The sequence below is a fragment of the Triticum urartu genome, chromosome 5A (genome assembly GCF_056163025.1).
Source record: "Triticum urartu cultivar PI428250 chromosome 5A, HENAU_Tu73, whole genome shotgun sequence".
Lineage (NCBI taxonomy): Eukaryota > Viridiplantae > Streptophyta > Magnoliopsida > Poales > Poaceae > Triticum > Triticum urartu.
The window spans coordinates 480,361,853-480,380,422 of record NC_141877.1 but is presented as its reverse complement, the minus strand read 5'-3'; the positions used below and the strand labels follow the sequence as shown (position 1 = coordinate 480,380,422).

Sequence of the window (18,570 nt, the reverse complement as noted above, 5' to 3'; positions counted from 1 at the left end):
GCCCTTGCACGGTGTGCGCCAGTTGTGTGTCCACCTTTTCTCTTTGGCCCCGCCTTCTCTCGTTTTCAAGCGTTCACGGCTACCATGACACGTAGATCTTAGCGCGCGGAAACCCACAGACATACAGAAGGCCCACCGCCCCCGAGAGGAACAGCAATTTGCGATATCCTCCCTGTGGCCGCCGAGCCGAGGACGCGCGCGCATATTTCACAGAAAGCCAGGGTCCGGCGTGCAAAAGGCGCAGGCAGCATGTAAAAACTGCCCGCAGGGCCGATTCCCAGCCCAGGATTCTGGGGGCAGGGGCAGAGAGAGGAAGGGAAGCGCCGTGCCCAACAACTGCAAGAGGGTGAGCGAGAGGGGGCCAGCCATTCCTCTCTTCTCTACCACCTACTCCCCTCTCTCTCCTCCCCCCTTCTCTCTAGGATCGCCAGCCAGCCAGCGCCAGCCAATCGCGCACCCACAGCGCGCGCGCCTCCCAACTGAGCCCCGAGAAAGAAGAAGAAGAAGAAGAAGCAGAGGAACAGAGAGGGAGAGAGAGCAATCACTCGTCCAAAAGTGAACAGGTGTTCTTGCCCTCCGGTCCTCTGCGCCCGCCATGTCCATTGGTAACCCGTCTTCTTCTTCCTCCTCCGCCGCCCGCCTCGAAACTGCTTCCCTCCCTGCGGCGGCACTCTGCTTTTCCGGTCCCCTTCCATTTCGTCGCTGCATCTCTGCCTCCATTTCCCCGTTAATCTCCTTGATGGCTAGGGTTCTGGCTCTGTTTCTGCCCTGTTTCTTCCTGATTCTTGGAATACATTTTTTAGCAAAAACATTCTTAGAATATATTCAGTTGCTCCATCCTCGGCCCTCGATCGCCGCTGCACAGATTCGAAATAAAATCGCAGTGTTAATTAACTCTGATTTGCTGGTTCCTCTCCTGTTGTGTCCCCCTTCGATTTCCACACGTTTCTTGCCGCGTCGCCAACGCCGAGGCCGTACCGTGATTAATTAATGGTTCCATGTGACAGATGAAGGCTATGGCCCTACCTGGGACAGCGACGACGAGTACGACAACTTCATACGCAAGATGAACCCGCCAAGGTGAGGCGCATCCACATTCACATGCTGCTGTCTCTGCTTCTGCTTCTGCTTCTGCACCCCAAAAAGATTACCCTCCAGTTTTTACCATCAGGTCTTGTTTCCTAATCCCGGTCTGTGTGTCTCGTTAACTGCAGTATCATCATCGACAACGATTCGTTGGCGGACGCGACGATTGTCAAGGTATGTTTAATTTCCTACTGGCTCATGGTTTTCTGTGACAGAGATTGCAGTCAAGTGTGCTGGTTTGATTTTTGTATTGGTGGTTGCCATTACAGGTTGGTAGTGCAAACGAGTATGGGATTCTGCTGGAAGTGATCCAAGTCCTCATGGATCTCAATCTAGTGATAAGCAAGGCATACATAACATCAGATGGGGGCTGGTTCATGGATGGTAAGATTTTACACCTGATAAAATCTAATAAATGGTGCCCTCTATTTCCCTGCTCCTTTTTGTTGATAATGGTAAAAATTCATGCTGTTTCAGTTTTCAATGTGACTGATAAGGAAGGGATGAAATTGAAAGACAAGGCTGCTATTGCGGAGATTGAGGGCTACATCCGGAAGGTATGTATGTAATCCTGAGAGCAATCTTGCCATTTTCAGTTCACCAGTCATGTATGATTACCCAACATTCCAGCTCACTGACAATTGAAACATTCTTTGAATGTGTAGTCCTTGGGCGCAGATTCAAGGTACATGCCTGCTAAACGGAGATCGGTGGGTGTCGCCGCTTCAACCGACCACAATGTCATTGAGCTGACAGGGAGCGACCGTCCAGGCCTGCTCTCTGAAGTCAGCGCTGTGCTTGCGAGCCTCAAATGCAATGTGGTCAGTGCTGAGATTTGGACCCATAACACCAGAGTCGCAGCCGTGATGCGAGTCAGTGATGAGGACACCATGCTAGCCGTCACCGATACCGTGAGGCTTGAAATGATCAAGGAGCGACTGTCCTACCTTCTCCGAGGAAACAATCTCGCGCGAGGAGCTGCCATGGCAGACGCATCGGGGACTTCTGCCACACACACCGAGAGAAGGCTGCACCAGATGATGCTTAGTGACGGGGACACTGAAGAGTTTCATGGGCATGTCCCAGCTCAACCTCAGAAGCCTAATGTCACTGTTCGGAATTGGAAAGACAAGGACTACTCGGTGGTGACCATCCGGTGCAAGGACAGGCCGAAGCTTCTGTTCGACACTGTTTGCACCTTGACAGACCTGCGCTATGTTGTCTACCATGCAAACATTGACGCCAACAATAATCAAGCGTACCAGGTGAATACACACAACCCAGCATATCTGGTCCGGGCAGTCGCTGCTACCATGTAGTAGGCTCATAAGATTTCATACAAGGAAATGTGTGACCTTGATACTCTTTTGCAGGAATTCTATGTAAGACATGTGAATGGATCTCCAATGAACACTGAAGCTGAAAGATTGAGAGTCATCCAGTGCCTTGAAAGCGCAATTGAGCGCAGGGTATCTGAGGTAACGATCCATGAACTTATCAAAGGTAACTTTGCCAGAACTATTTTCTTATGAAGCCCAAATTTTGGCTTTCCAGGGTGTGAAACTTGAGCTGTGTTCAAATGACAAGGTCGGCCTCCTGTCGGAGGTCACCCGCATCTTCCGGGAGAACAGCCTGACTGTCACAAGAGCAGAGGTTAGCACCAAAGGCAGGACAGCCGTCAACACATTCTACGTCCGCAGCTCTGCGGGGGAGGCAGTTGACCAGAAGACCATTGATTCCATCAGGGAAGCCATAGGACACAACATTCAGGTGAAAGGCCACCCTGAGGCGGCGCCTCAGAAGAAAGAGTCCCCGACATGGTTCCTCTTCGCAAACTTATTCCGACCAAGGTCTCTCCCTAGTCTTGGATTGTTCGTGCGGTAATGCTCTCATCGAACTCGGAGAACATCTCTGTCAATCAAGCCTTAACTGCTGAAGCGGTCCGTGAGAATTGGAGCCTACATTTGGCTCCACTAGTGCAGAGTTAGTTTACATACATTATATTGTGTTGATCATAGACCATCATCACCTGTAAATATGCATTGTACATAGAGTGTAAATACAACTGTAGGAAGTATTATCAATAAAGAATCCGGAACCGTTACCGCCTCGGAGAACATGTCCTCTTTTCCGGGAAAAGAATCAGGTGAAGAAAAAAGGTCATGGCATTTCGCCGTCTTCCATCTTCCATGGCGATGATGCCGAAAACGAAAGGCCAAGTCGGCCTGCTTGGTTCTGGAATTATTGTGGCTATCCTATCCAGCCACCGGAATCTGCACGACAGCAACGGGCATCCGATTCTGTGGAGGGCGAGCAGATGCAGGTCAGTAGCCAAAAAGCATCATCCCCTATCATCTTCTTCGCCGAAGCTTTGCTGACAGGGACATGTTGCATTAGCCTTTGTCTGTATCCTAACAAGACCGAGTAATAAACACCATGAAAAAGCAAAATTCAGCTCCTGTGCTGTGTCTGATGACATGCTGCCCTGTCACCTCACACTAGCTCCGATGTGCGATCTCCGATCGATGCCGTGGTGGCGACGCCTGCTGATGGGTGGGGAGAAAGCCAGAAGAGAAGACCAAGCCAGGCCGGAACCAAGAAATAGGCATAGTAGTGGTAGCACGCAATGGGAGTCAGTTTGGGATGTCTATTTACCTTTTAGGTCCTCATGTGTAGTGCTGCTTTTGGGCCGTCTTGCGATGGCTGATTGGCGCCACATGTGTGTTCCATGATTGGTGACGCCTGACCTAAAAAGACATGGGAAAAAGAAAGGCATGGAAGCAAGACTGATACATAAATAATGCACACTGAGGTGAGGTCAGATGAGCTCAGGGCATTGCTGAGTAGTAAAGCCGCTCTGGTGGCTTGCATGATTTGCAGAGGAGTTTGGTGTGTGCACCATCAGGCGCAGGCACGCACAGGCTTAGTGGCCACTTGAAGTAGTGAGATGATGGTGGCAACTTGAAGCTGCTCCAGCCAGATGTACAGGAGAAGACCAAATGCTATAGGAGATGTAATTTGCATGGTGGCAAACAGAGCTTCTCTCTGAAATATGAACATGCTACAGGGTTTAGAGAGAGAGAAAACCATGCCAAAAAGGGCACTCATCACTCAAAGTGACATTGAACAGTATATCACTAATGATTAAATTCCAGTGTAGGTTGTCTTCCCATTAATTTGGGAAAAGCGACGAGATGAACAGGACTGTGTTGGTTCGGATACATCTGAAGAGTAACACTGCATACAAGAAATCAGGACAAAAAAGCAAACAAAATCACATCCTGCGCTACATCAGATTACTACTATTGCACGAGTACAGCACTCTGGAGCAACTCATTCTCGAGTGCAAGAAACATAACGCCTCCATCCACATCAGCTTTTGCATATGATTACTCGTTTCGGTGTGTATCCCACATGAAGTGGCAAAGGCAGTTAAAACGGGGCATGCCAGGGTCACCAGGTGCATGCCTAATTTTCTATCTCCACTACCCAGCGCAAACTGGACCGTGATAGCAACCTGATCAGCATATCATCACCTCCGCCTTTTTTTGCCTTTTCCCATCTGCCCGCATTTAAAAGCGCTTTCTTGTTCTTGAAGAAAAGCCATTGCTTTGCCATACTTTTCAGACCTCTCTTGCTCGTGTTTCATCCTCTCCTTCTCCTTCACAGCAGCCATGAAATAACTATCTTTGCGAAGCTCGGACATCGCACCTCTCTTCTCGCTCTTCACTTGTTTCTTCAGCTTCTTCAGGCGTGCCCTTTCTCGGTCAGGATCGTAATCAAGACCCTTTACGTAACTGCACCAAAGAGAAGGAGGACGTGTGAAATGCATAATTAGACCTTTTCAACAACAGAACAGGACAGGCCAAAACAGAGCACAACAGAGACAAGAAACTGGGAACAGGGAATGACAAGTATACATACTTCTCCTCAAATTTGGGATTCAGCTGCTTGATTGGTTCAGGCTTCTGCTTTCGCATTTGGAGTGGCTCTCTTGAAGCATGGTGTTCGTCACTTCTCTTCTTAATCAAGTCGATTACATCTTGGAAAATTTCTTGCAACAGGGCAGGCAACTCGGATTTTTCCATAATTTGTTGCAGCAGGGAAGAAACTGGCATGAAAATTTCTGGAAAAGAGCATAGCCCTTCATGTATAATTACAAAGCCCCTCAAACATTCAGCCACAGACAGAAGTACACCAGCCCTGTCAGAAAATGTATGTTTATAAGATAAATAATATATAACATGTAAAACGACAACTTCCAGTATCCAATCGTGAGTCCACTAAAACCAGGTGCTTACTTGAAATTATCAGATGCGAAGAATGGGGAATCAGGATCCATGCTCATTAGGTCAAGGATATTCATACGATTCACTTCATGCATTTGCTCGCTGATATGAAGCCATGGTTTCAATGTCTTGAGCTCCATAAACTGGTCATTGATCTATACCAAAGGAGATTCAACTTAATATGAAGCAGCAAGCTGAAATGTATGCTTAACAACTGGATTCACACTTACCTGATTGCTAACTTCTCCTTTAAGTGATGTTACCAAAAGAGTTTGCAGAAAACTGATAGCTTCAGGGCAGAACTTTTTTGATTCTTTAGTAGCCTACAGATTGAAATTTGCAGACATGATGAATATTTCCTGCTGTAAAAGTGGGGGGAAGGAATTCCATGTGTACTTGGGATGCAGAAACAGAAGAAATTCAGCTAATTGGCTTCTGCCATTCAAATTATTCATGCTAATTAGGTCTCTGGAGCATACAATATGTACTCATCGGGGAGAAAGATAAACTAATACACAAGATAATGTAAGGCTGGAGAGCATACCGCAAGCACCATGGAGCACAAGAAAGAACCAACAGCTGCATCTCGGCCAGACTGTATAGGGCATCGCATCAGATATTCACACATAAGCAGAAGCATTGGAGTTGCGACAGCATGCCGGAAGTCAGAGCAGGGGAATATAAGAGACCATAACCTCAGGAGAAGTAATGTCTTCAAACTAGGCAAGCTGCTTTTTCCTGTAAGTTCAAAGAGACCACATAATAAGGATGGCAGATTAATGACAACAAAACCAATTTCCAGTTTAAAAAAGAATAGCCTCAGAAACCTGGAACTTTGATGTCTTCACATAGACGAGCACGTGTATGAATAAGTCGTTCCCTAGCACATATTGCAGCAAAATATGGTGTCTCTCCACTCATCTCAACTAAGGGTTTAACAAGGGTCTCAATTACTTTAAACTTCACTGGACTCTGAGTAGCTAAAACTGCAAAATACTGCAGGAGAACACCATAGAAAACCTGCAAAATATTTGAGGATACATTGATGGATGCAATGGGAAAGATAATGAATAATTAAGTAAATATATTTGGTAATAACCAGATGAATTTAGTTTACCACATACTTGCATTTTCTTTCTGTTTTCAGGTGTAAGCCTTATTGAATTGCAAGTACGTATCCGGCTTATAATCTCAGCTATTTCAGTTTCTGAGCGACCATCAACCAAGGAGCTTAGATCTTGTAAGTTATTTGGTGCTTCTATCACGAAAGGAAGATCTTCATCCTTGCCATGTGGTTTTTGCTTCGCATTAGATACTCTCTTCAGATTTTGTGCATTTGTTTTCATAACTTTTTCGCCGATAACTTGTTCTTTATCTTTGACATCATCCTTTTCATCTTCTTCTAAAGCAACCTCATCGTCGTCACTTTGCTCCCAGTCTCTTGCCGGCATATTACGGAAGTCATCATCACTTGAATCCTCTTCATCACCAGCATCTTCTTCATCCTCATCCTCGTCTTCACCACTGTCATCACTTCCTTCATCGCCAGATGCTACACCTTCACCTATCTTTCTACCCTCATTCTCGTAAATTTCATCAACCCAACCTTTTTTCCTTTTTGTTGGCTCGTCAAAAGAGAAGGAATCACCAAGATCATCGCCAGATATAGGTTTTGAGTTATCCGCCCTCATATGATGATCACCATCCTCGCTATCATCATCTTCTTCGTCAGAGGACTCAGCAGTTCCAAGCATCCGCTTGTGACGTTCCTTCTACAATGTCATTAAGCATCAGCAAGCGATTTAATATCAGTACTTCCATCAGCAAAAACACCACTGATGTGGTAGAATTACAAGCTAAACCTAAAATCATCACACTAGAGTTCACAAAAACAACTGTAGGATGGACAGAAAAGGCAAATTTTAAATATGCAAGCAGCAGTTGCATCCAATGCAACTAGATCGGACGAACCTCCAACTTCTCAAGACGTTCTTTTTCTTCCTGAGCTAGTTCTTCTGGGGTTTTTGTCCTGTCCGACGGGCGAGCACGTTGATCCATCACCATTTCTTTCACCAGTTTGTCGTATGCGTCTGGCTTTTCCTGGAATGCAACAAACAATATGCAACTTCAGTACCAGGAACTGACAAAGTTAACATATTTACAGGCCCATGCACAACAATCAAAATTTGCGAAATTAAAAGTGGACATGCTGCTGTACACACTTCATCCCAAGGTACCAAATGAGAGGAGCGACTCCACCAAGGACGTGCATATCTTTAGAATAGACGCATAAACTGGTCCACAAAATTTAAAGCAAATCAACTAATGGGCTACCATGTCTAGTCTACTATTTTCTCTTTTCAAGCTTACATGTGTGTGCACTGTTCGGTGTGTGCAACGACTTCTAACAACATAACAGAGGTTCCACCCATGCTGCCAGCTTAATTGTCGACTGAAAGCTATGTAATATAATGAATAATCTTGGGCTTGTTGATGATCTAAATGGGAAGACAAGCAGTAAATGCTACCTTATTGAAAATCTCCTTTCCGGTCAGACCAGATGAACCTTTATGGATTGTACTTGAATTGTTTTTATGTGTGTTCACTCTAGCTGATTCGGTCAGGGATAGAAGTTCTGGTGTCTGGGCCAGCAATGCAAAATCACTATCTAACTTGTCAACAAGATGTTCATCCTGTTCCTTTTCCTTGGCTTTTTGGGCCTGCAACAAGACAAAATTATGTTAACGTAGCCACTTCATGCTACAAATATGGAAATAGAAGAATGCATAATAACAAGTATAGTGTGTGCAAAACTGCAAATCATGTACACAACCCAACAGATCTGCAATACCAATCTAATGAGGTCATGCATAAAGCAACATGGAACTATAATGGAAATAGGAGGTGGCTGGATTGGAATGAGTCCAATACTATTGTATTAGGAAGTTAAGGAGTCTAATATGTCCGAGTTCAAGCTGTGCATCCAGCATATAAGAATGATGTCCTGTTTATCTAATCCCTCACATCCACATATATCTTCACCGCACTGATAAACACTTGGTCATTTTTGTCATGGAAGGCACTAAGGTAGACATACAAAGCTATATCAAAGGCTTCTTTTGATTACCTTTGCAAACAATTTGGAAAAAAAGCAAATACCAAGATTTGAAAACTGTGAAATAAGCATCATGTATCGAACCAAATAATAATTTGTAGGGAAAATTCAAAACAGTTTATTTAAGTTTCAGAATGATAGGAAATGTTCTAGGTGATAGCCCAAGACAGAAAAAAAGGCAGCAACAGAAGGAATAATGTTTTTTGTACACACAGGACACTCTACCTTGTAAAATTTACTCTTCAAAATGATCTCTGACATAACTTCCTTTTTGCTCTTGTGACCCTGCAAACAGGAGTGACTAGATTAAGCACACAGCATATCGATAACAGATGAGATCTAAATGTAATTAGTAATTCCTAGGAAACATTACATGTGTTTCTCCGGGCAGGTCAGTTTCTGAAGGGAGATCACTACTTTGGAGAGATAAGCGCTTCTTTGAGAGCGTGTTACCTGAAAATACAAAAGGTTAAGCACATTAAGCAAAATAGAAACATTAACATCAGTTCCTGTAGATGGGGATTCTAATCCTTATAAAACTTTAATACTCCCTCCGTCCCAAAATTCTTGTCTTAAATTTGTCTAAATACGGATGTATCTAGTTACATTTTAGTGTTAGATACATCCGTATCTAGACAAATCTAAGACAAGAATTTTGGGACGGAGGGAGTATGTTAACATAAATAATTTCTCCGATAACAACCATCGTACATTCCCAACGCTGAGCCTAGCAAACTAAGTGCCAAAACTGAAACTAGGTCATGTGTGATATAGGGGAAAATCAGTGGTTACCAAAGGTGGAGACCACAAAGGATTTTAGATACTAAACAATAACAAACATTGATAGCTAAATCAAATATCTACAGTAGAAAGTTATGTTATGCTATCTTATCAGTTTTACTAGGGCCAACCCCGTCCCAGATTATTTTGAGTCAGACGTGTCAAATTCCAACCCATGTTTTGGATTCCAATTGTTACTCCCTCCGTTCCGAATTACTTGTCGCAGGTATGGATGTATCTAGATGTATTTTAGTTCTAGATACATCCATTTCTGCGACGAGTAATTTGGAACGGAGGGAGTATTTGCCAACGTCAAGAAATTCTTGCCAACTCAGAGACCTAAATTCGAGACAATTCCAACACCTGTATGAGCCCGTAACATTTGCATCCCACAGAATAAATAGAATGAACAAATTTCAGAATCTCTCAGAGCAAACCTAAAACTAGGTGTCAGACTACAGTAATCTACAGAATCTCTCAGAAGAACAAGCAGAACTCCAAAAGGTTTGTTTTACAGGTCATCGACAAAAAAAAATATTTTGGATTGACAGCATATATCTTTTAGTCTTTTAAATGCTCTAATCCCAGTTTATGTGTCCAGCCTTTGGCCCCAGGAATCTACACGACAAGCAGAACTTCAAAAGGTTTGTTTTGCAGGCCATCAACAAAATTTCAATTTATTTTGGATGGACAACATATATCCCAATATATTTTAAATGCTCTGTTTCAGATAATAAACTAAAAGCTAACTTAAAATACCACAGTAGTTTGTAAAATACAAATGTGAGATACATACATACATAACACAGGAGACTCAGAAGTATCCCACGAAGCAGAAAACATGGGCCAATTAAATATAGTGCAAGATACTTAGATGAGAGCTTAAAACACACCTTCTTCATCACTGTCGTCACCAATAGGCACCTCTTCATTGAAATCATCATTTCCCAAAAGCGTGTGAGAATCCTCGTCATCCTCCTCATCGGACAGATTGAATTTGCTTGCCCGTTTCAACTTCGCCTAGAAATCATGAGAAAAGGGGGAAACTTAACAAACTCCTGGACACACACCGCCGCCGTCACTAAAATGAGAAGGAGCACTTCGACCGCATACTTGCAATGCGTGGCACATACTGATAGATGGAAATGAAGGGGACAAAACATGCATAAATTTGTTCCTATAACACAACAAGAACACTGGTTTCCCTATTTGCATCTCTACTAATCCATGCAGTTTATGTGTCCAACCTTGGACCCAGGAATCCCATTGTTGACTAGAGAATGCTGCGCTAACAGAGTGACTCTGGATATAACGAGGTAAGCGGCACATACCATGTGCTCTCGCTGCTGACGGAGGATGGCCTTGTCGTACTCGGGCAGAGTCTCGTCCCTCTCGCCGATGCGCCGGTCGTGGAAGACCGACGACTTGGCGCTCTGCTCGAACTCCTTGAGCAGGGTGTTCTCCCTCTGCAACCACGCCATGCCGCGACATCAGGCCAAAGAATCGAGCTTCGCCCGAAAATCGCTCGGTCTATTAGCAGTTCAGCAAGCACTTACCTTGTGGATGGCGTCGGAGCGGGAGCGGGAGGTGCGCCTCTCCTCGCCCTTGCGCTTCTTGCCGAGCACGTCGAACTTGCGGCGCGACCAGATGGCCTCGAAGGGGTTGCTCCGCTCCGCCGCCGCGGCCCCAGCCCCGCGCGCCTTCATGGCCACGGCCGCCGGGCCGTTCCTCCCCTTCATGTTGCCGCCCTTGCCTTTCTTCTTGTTCTGCTTCTTTTCCGCCGCGGCCGCACCGGCTGCCATCGGCTTCGTCTTCGCCATGGCCGAGACGGAGCGCGACGTCGTGGGGCGGCGGCGATGAGGTGGCTGCGCGACGACGGGCGGCGGCGGCGGCGGGGTGGTGGTGGCTCCGCGCGAGGAGAGGTGTGTTTTGTGCAACACCCCCGCTATGGGCTGTCGCCGTATGTTTGGTAACCTAGGCCTGGGCTGCAAGATGGGCCTCTTATTGCATCCCTTGAGGCCGGGTTCCACAGAGAGGGAGCAGAGGCCGGTTTTTCTCGGAAAAAAGAAAAGAGGGAGCAGAGACCGAAAGAAGAGCACCGAACGAGCAGGAAGGAGGAGGTTTGGGCGGTGGACGCCGGTGACGGGGCCGGCCGCGAGGCAAAGGGAGGCGCGGGGTGACGGCGCTGGAGGGAGAGACGAGGAGAGACGGGAGAGGGAATGTGGGGATCGGTCTTCTCCTGGCTGCTATAGAGGGTTAGCGGGGGTGGATAGGCCGACCACGAAAGTTTAGCTGGGCTGTATGCTGGCTGATGGACCTCTCCTTCTTGTTTTTTTTTCTTTTTCAATTATTAAACAGAAGATTGAAGAAAAGAAAGATTTAGACCAAGATAATTGACAAATATGGGGAACTTACATTAAGTGGTTTGGGGATTTTTACAAACTTCAAAAATTTAAAAATACAAACATGTTTGAATTTAAAACCTAACAAAACCAAACCCGAATGGACTCAAAACATACAAAGTGGATTTAGGCAGGCAGTGAAATTGAATTATGGGCAGATTTGGAAACTAGAAGAAGACCACAATCTGCCCGGTGATTCAAAACGCATTCAGAGGGAGTATAACATAAGTGTGTGGTATAATACATACTCTCCTTCATTTATGGTTTGTTGAGCCTATCTCATTATTATTATTATTATTATTGTAAGTTCTATTTTTATTTCTTTCTCACATCTGTTTAGATTATGAGATGCATTACATTCTTGCATGTAAGGATTAAAAGAAAACTGACCATGCAACATTCCTACCCATTCGGTGGTCATGACATGCATCCACCGCAGTTAATGGCGATTAAAGCTTGTATTACTAATATAATTTCAATGTTCAGACATAAAGGCTCGTTAGTGATAGCGGCTAAGAAAAAATTAGTTGTCTTCTACAAGCTCATGTTTTTAGATATCATTCCAAGATAGAACATTTAGTGACGCCATGTATGTGTGGCTTTACTGAAGAATCATAAATCAACAAGATGTTGATAAATGAAGCAAATAATCAGTCCACAACAACATGCAACATGTACCAAAAAACTTATCTAAATGTTTGTTACTAATTTTATAAAAAAGACGCAACATTTAGTAGAGAGCTAACACTCACAGTGAGACCGTACCATGTTCTTCTTCTTCTTCTTTTGCGATGGAACCGTATCATGTTCTTCAAGTCTTAAATCACTTTACTATGAATGTTAAGCAAGGACAAAAGTACAAAGCGGAAGAAAACAAGACTTGCCAAAGTGTAGCACATCCTACAAAAATGAAAGATTTATAAATCTAAAAAAACATTGCCAAACAAATAGGCAAGTAAGAAAAAAATATTACTCCCTCCGTTCCTAAATATAAGTCTTTTTAGAGGTTTCAAATGGACTACAACATACGGATGTATATAGACATATTTTAAAGTATAGATTCAGTCATTTTGCTCCGTATGTAGTCCCTTGTTGAAATCTCTAAAAGGACTTATATTTGGGAATGGAGGGAGTAGTAGTAAGTTTCATGGATACTATATCAAAGCATGTTTCTATACCACTAATTCATTCCATGCTTCCAAACAAATCCAACAGAGTGGCGAGACAACTCACTCTTCTCCATTGGGAATAGATTTTGACTGCCATATTTACTTGTGCTGGATGTGCATATGGGTTGACTTCTACATGACGGGGCGGTAACCAGTACAAGAGCACCTTTTCAGCACAATGGCACAGGTGTAGCAAGAACTAACGTAAATTAGTCTACATATAAACATTGAGCAAACCGAAAGTCCAAGCAAAGCAATGTAGTACATATCACCTATAGACGGGAAAACAGAATTAGAGGAAAACAGACCAAGTAGCACCACTATATATATTTTCCAAATCTAAACACATGTGTATTTAAGATTTTTATTGCATAGACCTTAAATTGGTCACAAAATGCATAATGAATGATTTTCATAGATAATTGCTCAAGATTTTACACAAAACAAAGTCTAGATGTGAAGCTCAACTTATTTTTTGCGAGAAAGATGTGAAGCTCAAGTTAACATCAAGAAGATGAAAGGAACGAGAAACAAGGTGGAGGGTGATCTGCAGACATGCTCTCCCTTTTCACCTTGCATGTCAAGTAGATAAGTAGACTAACAAATGCACAAGAGCGTAAAAGAGTGTCATTGAAAATTACTCACAGAATCAATCACGAAGAAATATGGCAAGGGCGATCATCAGCCTTATTCAAGTATATGATTTTTTTCCTCAAACATGCTTCAAAGAACTCCTATGGAGCTAATCTGAAATAAAAATTTAAATGCAAAAATATCAGCTGCGGTGAGCAAATACTATACTTCAACAGACGCATAATGCATACTGCATACAAAGAAATCATGGTTTGGTTAATCAATTGCCAAAGTTAACTTGCAAAAGATGAAACGGTGTACGAAAAGCATTTGCAAGTACCTCAAGTCCAGCAGAACCTATCAATTCAAAGTTTTAGATCTTAAAACTTCACTGTTTGATCGGTCGAGCCTGGATAATAATAGTAAACTAATTAAGAATACAGCTTAGCTTCCTAACACATGTTGCTAAGTCCAACAAGAACACACATTTGTCTAGTCAAAAAGTTGTTTCTAGTTATTAAACGGTTATAACCGGATCCCTCGGGCACTCAAATTTGTTACAAGAATATTAATAAATACATTATTTTCGAACTAGCATATGTGTCCAACCTTCCTATGTACAGATCTCAAGGTGTCTAGAATCAATGGTCACAAAGTTCACTCAACCAAAAAAAGGCACCTGTCAAATAGCAAAAGCATTATCTATAACCTATAATACCTAAATAGTTCATCCCCACTATCATATTTCTCTTGACATGCAGCCTATCCACATCAGCAACACTGCCACATCATCATTTAGTTAGAGGCTTACATGGGGGACCCACCATAATAGAAAACAGCCACGTTGGCTTCGGTTACTGCCAGTACGACCGGCAAGAGAGGCTGCCCATGGACGTCTCTGGCGATTCCCATCGCATCCTTCACAAACGCAACGCCTCACCAGTTTTCCAAGGCAGCGGATTCCCCTTCCCCTTCATCTTCTCCAATCTCCATCAAATCCCACTACACAATTACTCTGTCGATTCAGTTTGCTCTTGACGATCTGGTATTTCACTCCGGACCGCATTCGATTGGGCAAGCGATGGCGAGGGCGTCCCCCCTTGCGACGAGATCGGCGGACGTCCCCACCCGGCGTCCGGCTTCCCCAGCATAGGGGCCCCCGCCCTAGAATAAGAGCGCCTCACGGCGGATGCCACTGCGCCGACATCGACCCGGTGAGAAGGCTCCCCGTGGAGCGGTCATCCCTGCTCGACAACGAGGCCACAGAATCAGGGACGGCGTGCTCCTTCCTGCAGGTGCTGCCAGGTATGTGGAGGATACTATGTACACGAGTCCTATGTGTGCCTCGAGGTGGGTGGACGGCTATAGGTATTGTGGTGAAGCGACGAGCGGCTTCTCATCTGTTTTCCGACGATCGCTGGAGTTGGTTGCGCGGCAAGGTCAGAGGAGAATGCGGCGGTGCCCCGCTGTCAACTAGAAAACATCCAGCTTTGCTCTGGTGCTTCTTGCGGCCCGACAAATATTCTGATGGTGATGTCCTGTTGACGTTTTTTCCCTGCTCCGACATGCACACCGGCGATGGCAGAGCAGGCGTGGTGTGGCCAAGCTTGGTTGAGCCAGAGCTTCCTAGGGACCTGGTTATGAGCTCAATGCATATTTTGCAGGGTGCTTTTGTGTGGATGGCTTGGCCGATTGTTCTTCGTACATTTGCCATATGTACTGTATGTGCATGCCTGGGGACAATTCAGGTATGTTATACTCCCTCCGTTCCGAAATGTAGGTCGCTGGGGCTTCTGTTCCGACCAGGTGAAAAGTTGACAATTGACCTGAATACCCTCCCTTCAAAATTTGAATCCCGATCGATCGTCTTCCACCTCCGCCTCCGCCCTCCACCTCCACCTCCGCTTCCGCCCTCCACCTCCACCGACCCTCACCTCCGCCCTCCACCTCCATCTCCACCTCCACCCTCACCTCCGCCCTCCACCTCCATCTCCACCTCCGCCCTCCATCTCCACCTCCGCCCCCTGCCCAGGCGCTGCCGCCGCTGGAGTAGAGCTGGTGCTCTGCTGTCGCCCACACACAGGGGCTCCTCCTGACCCGCGCCCAGGCTGTTCCGCCATCTCCACCTCCATACCCACCTCCGGCCACTGCATCCAGGCGCAGGCGCTCCTCCTCTCCCACGTCCAGGAGCTGCTGCTGGGTTCGGCTGGTGCCCAGGTTCATCTCCTCTCTCTGATCATTTGATCCTCTGCTGGAGTACATCTCTCTGCTGTCGCTGGAAATGAACTGCAAGCATAAACAATACTCAAGTGATTCAAGAGATGTACTGATTCAAGAGTAGTCAAGAGTAATTCAGAAGTGCCAACATTTGATTCAAGAAATGTTTGCTGCCAAAAATTCAACAAATAATTTGAACAAGTTAACTGAATTAACTGTTGACTGTAGCATTTCAGACAATAGGAGTAGCAGACCAAACTGTATTAACTGTTGACTGTGCATCATTGATTTTGAAAATTCTGGAAGAACCCCTGCCATTATGTTGATTTACTTTAAATAAAAATCATAGACTGAAAATGTTGTCATCTGGATTACACATGTTCTTTTTCTCATTAGAGGATCATGAGAGAAAACTATTGAAAATAGTCTGGAGTAAAAAAAATCTGAGAACACACACACAACAAAAACAGGTTCATGACTGGAGTAGTACTGTAATAAGACCTGACAAAACTTCTTTTGGCTGGGAGAGATTTGAGTGTTTTTATATCATTGCTAAGAGATTTTATTACTGTAATAAGACTTGACAAAACATCTTGAACTGATAATCTACAGCAAACTTGCTTGAATGCAATGCAAGTTGTACCTCGATCTGTCCTGAAACAATGACCACGTAGCAAAGAGAGGAATGAACTGCAAACATAAACAATTTCATGAGCATTTGGTTCAACTAGCCAATAATTTGATCTAACCATTTGACAAAATCTGAATCTACTGATGCAGGAATACTGTCAAATTACTGTTGGAGTACAATTCAGATTACAACAGTAGTACCTGAAACCAGCAGAAGATGGTTGTCCCAGACATCAACTGCACTCCACCTGCAGAAGATGCAGAAGATGAAATGGGTGATGATGATGCAGGAGTACAAATGGATGAAGATGTAGGAGTACAAATGGATGAAGATGCGGGAGTACAACATGCAGGTATAGCTACAGTGGCATTTCAGAAATTTTCAGTTAGTGGTGGAAGAAAAAATCAGTTAAATTACAGAATACAGTTTGATGATATGATCATATCATCATTTGATCATTTGATGATATGATCATATCATCATTTGAATGCTTATGTTCATTTGACCATTTTTCCTTTGATCATTTGATCATTTTTCCTTTGCTGTATTTCTTCGTGCAGGTGTTGAGCAATCAGTTAAGAAAAGGGATAGCCTCGATGACAAGCAAAAGTATGCTGCTTATGTTGCAATGCACACACTGTGCATGAGTAGAGGGGGCAAATTTGAAAGAGATGACAAGAAAAAGATTGCCAGTTTCTTTGGAGTGGGTGTATGGAATGTACAAAGAGTTTGGAAGAAAGCAATGAAGCAAATTGCTCAAGGTCTGGAGGTGGATGTTTCAAGTCAGAGAAAAAAGAACTGTAGAAGAAAGCCAAAGGACATTAATCTAGATCAAATACCTACCATTCCACTCAACAAGCGGTCTACTATCAGGTCACTTGCTTGGCAACTCGGTTGCAGCCCTACGACACTCCACCGGAAGTTCATGCTGAAGTTGATAAAGAGGCATACAAACTGTTTGAAGCCAGTTTTGAAGGAAAAGAACAAGAAGGATAGAATGGAATTTTGCTTGTCAATGCTCGATGAGACAACAACACAAACTAAAAGGCCAAAATTCAAGACCATGCACAACATTATTCATATTGACGAGAAATGGTTCTATATGACCAAGAAAAACAGGAACTATTATCTGCTATATGGGGAGGAAGAGCCTACGAGAACTATACAAAACGGCAGTTGTATTGGAAAAGTCATGTTCTTGACGGCTATTGCTAGGCCAAGGTGGGATAGTGAAGGAAATGTGACATTTTCTGGGAAAATTGGAATTTGGACGTTTGTGAAAGAAGTTCTGGCTCAGAGGAGAAGCGACAACAGGCCCAGAGGAACAATGGAGACGAAGTCCATAAAAGTCAACAGGCAAGTAATGAGAGAGTTCATGATAGATAACCTACTACCAGCAATACAAGCATCTTGGCCTGAGAATGATGCTGGGCAAACCATCTATATACAACAAGACAACGCCAAGCCCCATATCTTGCCCAACGACCCAGAATTTGTAGCAGCCGCGGAAAGAACTGGACTCGACATCAGACTAATTCAACAACCTGCCAATAGCCCTGATCTGAATGGCCTTGACCTTGGGTTCTTCAACTCGTTGCAATCTCTGACAGATTGTCTAAGCCCTAGAATGCTTCAGGATCTTATCAAGGGTGTGCTAGATGAATTTGAAAACTATGAAGTTTACAAGCTGAACAGAGTTTTCCTATCTCTACAAGCTTGCATGATTGAAATCTTGAACCACGCAGGGGGCAATGGGTATAAAATACCCCATGCGAACAAGGAAATGCTAGAGAACCTTGGGATGCTACCTCCAAGACTTACATGCCCTGAAGAGGTATATGCAAATGCCCTGCACAATCTTGGGATAATGGAGAGAGTTCAGTGATGGAAGAAGAGGCTTGACATACTTGTCGAGATGCTTGTTGATATGCTTGAGGAGTTGCTTGTTGAGATGCTTGAGGAGTTGCTTGTTGAGATGCTTGTCGAGATGCTTGTTGATATGCTTGAGGAGTTGCTTGTCGAGATGCTTGTTCAGATGCTTGAGGAGTTGCTTTTTGAGATGCTTGTCGAGATGCTTGTTCATATGCTTGAGGAGTTGCTTGTCGAGATGCTTGTTCAGATGCTTGAGGAGTTGCTTGTTGAGATGCTTGTCGATATGCTTGTTGATATGCTTGAGGAGTTGCTTGTCGAGATGCTTGTTCAGATGCTTGAGGAGTTGCTTGTCGAGATGCTTGAGGAGTTGCTTGTTGAGATGCTTGTCGATATGCTTGAGGAGTTGCTTGTTAAGATGCTTGTGATTATTTGTGTG

At 44.3% G+C, this 18,570-nt stretch overlaps 3 protein-coding genes across 4 annotated transcripts; 2 read left to right on the top strand and 1 right to left on the bottom strand.

Moving 5' to 3' along the window:
- The first annotated feature begins 275 nt into the window (after nt 1–275).
- Nucleotides 276–3,203, top strand: ACR4 (ACT domain repeat 4). 2 transcript variants are annotated; one of them, XM_048674909.2, is made up of 8 exons: nt 276–563; nt 1,008–1,080; nt 1,215–1,260; nt 1,356–1,470; nt 1,564–1,643; nt 1,752–2,351; nt 2,460–2,564; nt 2,641–3,203. In XM_048674909.2, the coding sequence occupies exons 2-8, from the start codon at nt 1,067–1,069 to the stop codon at nt 2,968–2,970; spliced, it is 1,290 nt and encodes a 429-aa protein (XP_048530866.1). In that variant the 5' UTR covers nt 276–563; nt 1,008–1,066; the 3' UTR covers nt 2,971–3,203. The 2 variants fall into 2 exon arrangements, with proteins under 2 accessions (XP_048530866.1, XP_048530865.1); XM_048674908.2 differs by having other exon boundaries at nt 276–605.
- A 990-nt stretch (nt 3,204–4,193) lies between these two features.
- Nucleotides 4,194–11,401, bottom strand: LOC125509883 (nucleolar-like protein). The gene is made up of 14 exons (XM_048674907.2): nt 10,827–11,401; nt 10,602–10,736; nt 10,164–10,290; nt 8,864–8,943; nt 8,716–8,775; nt 7,904–8,095; nt 7,347–7,475; nt 6,500–7,147; nt 6,203–6,395; nt 5,920–6,113; nt 5,606–5,698; nt 5,388–5,530; nt 5,011–5,289; nt 4,194–4,883 (listed from the first exon to the last, which is right to left on the bottom strand). Exons 1-14 carry the CDS (start codon nt 11,088–11,090, stop codon nt 4,619–4,621), a joined length of 2,802 nt encoding a protein of 933 aa, XP_048530864.1. The 5' UTR covers nt 11,091–11,401; the 3' UTR covers nt 4,194–4,618.
- A 5,077-nt stretch (nt 11,402–16,478) lies between these two features.
- On the top strand, nt 16,479–18,349 carry LOC147972121 (uncharacterized). Its single transcript, XM_087522946.1, has 2 exons — nt 16,479–16,614; nt 16,823–18,349. Exons 1-2 carry the CDS (start codon nt 16,479–16,481, stop codon nt 18,145–18,147), a joined length of 1,461 nt encoding a protein of 486 aa, XP_087379072.1. The 3' UTR covers nt 18,148–18,349.
- Nucleotides 18,350–18,570: the final 221 nt, after the last annotated feature.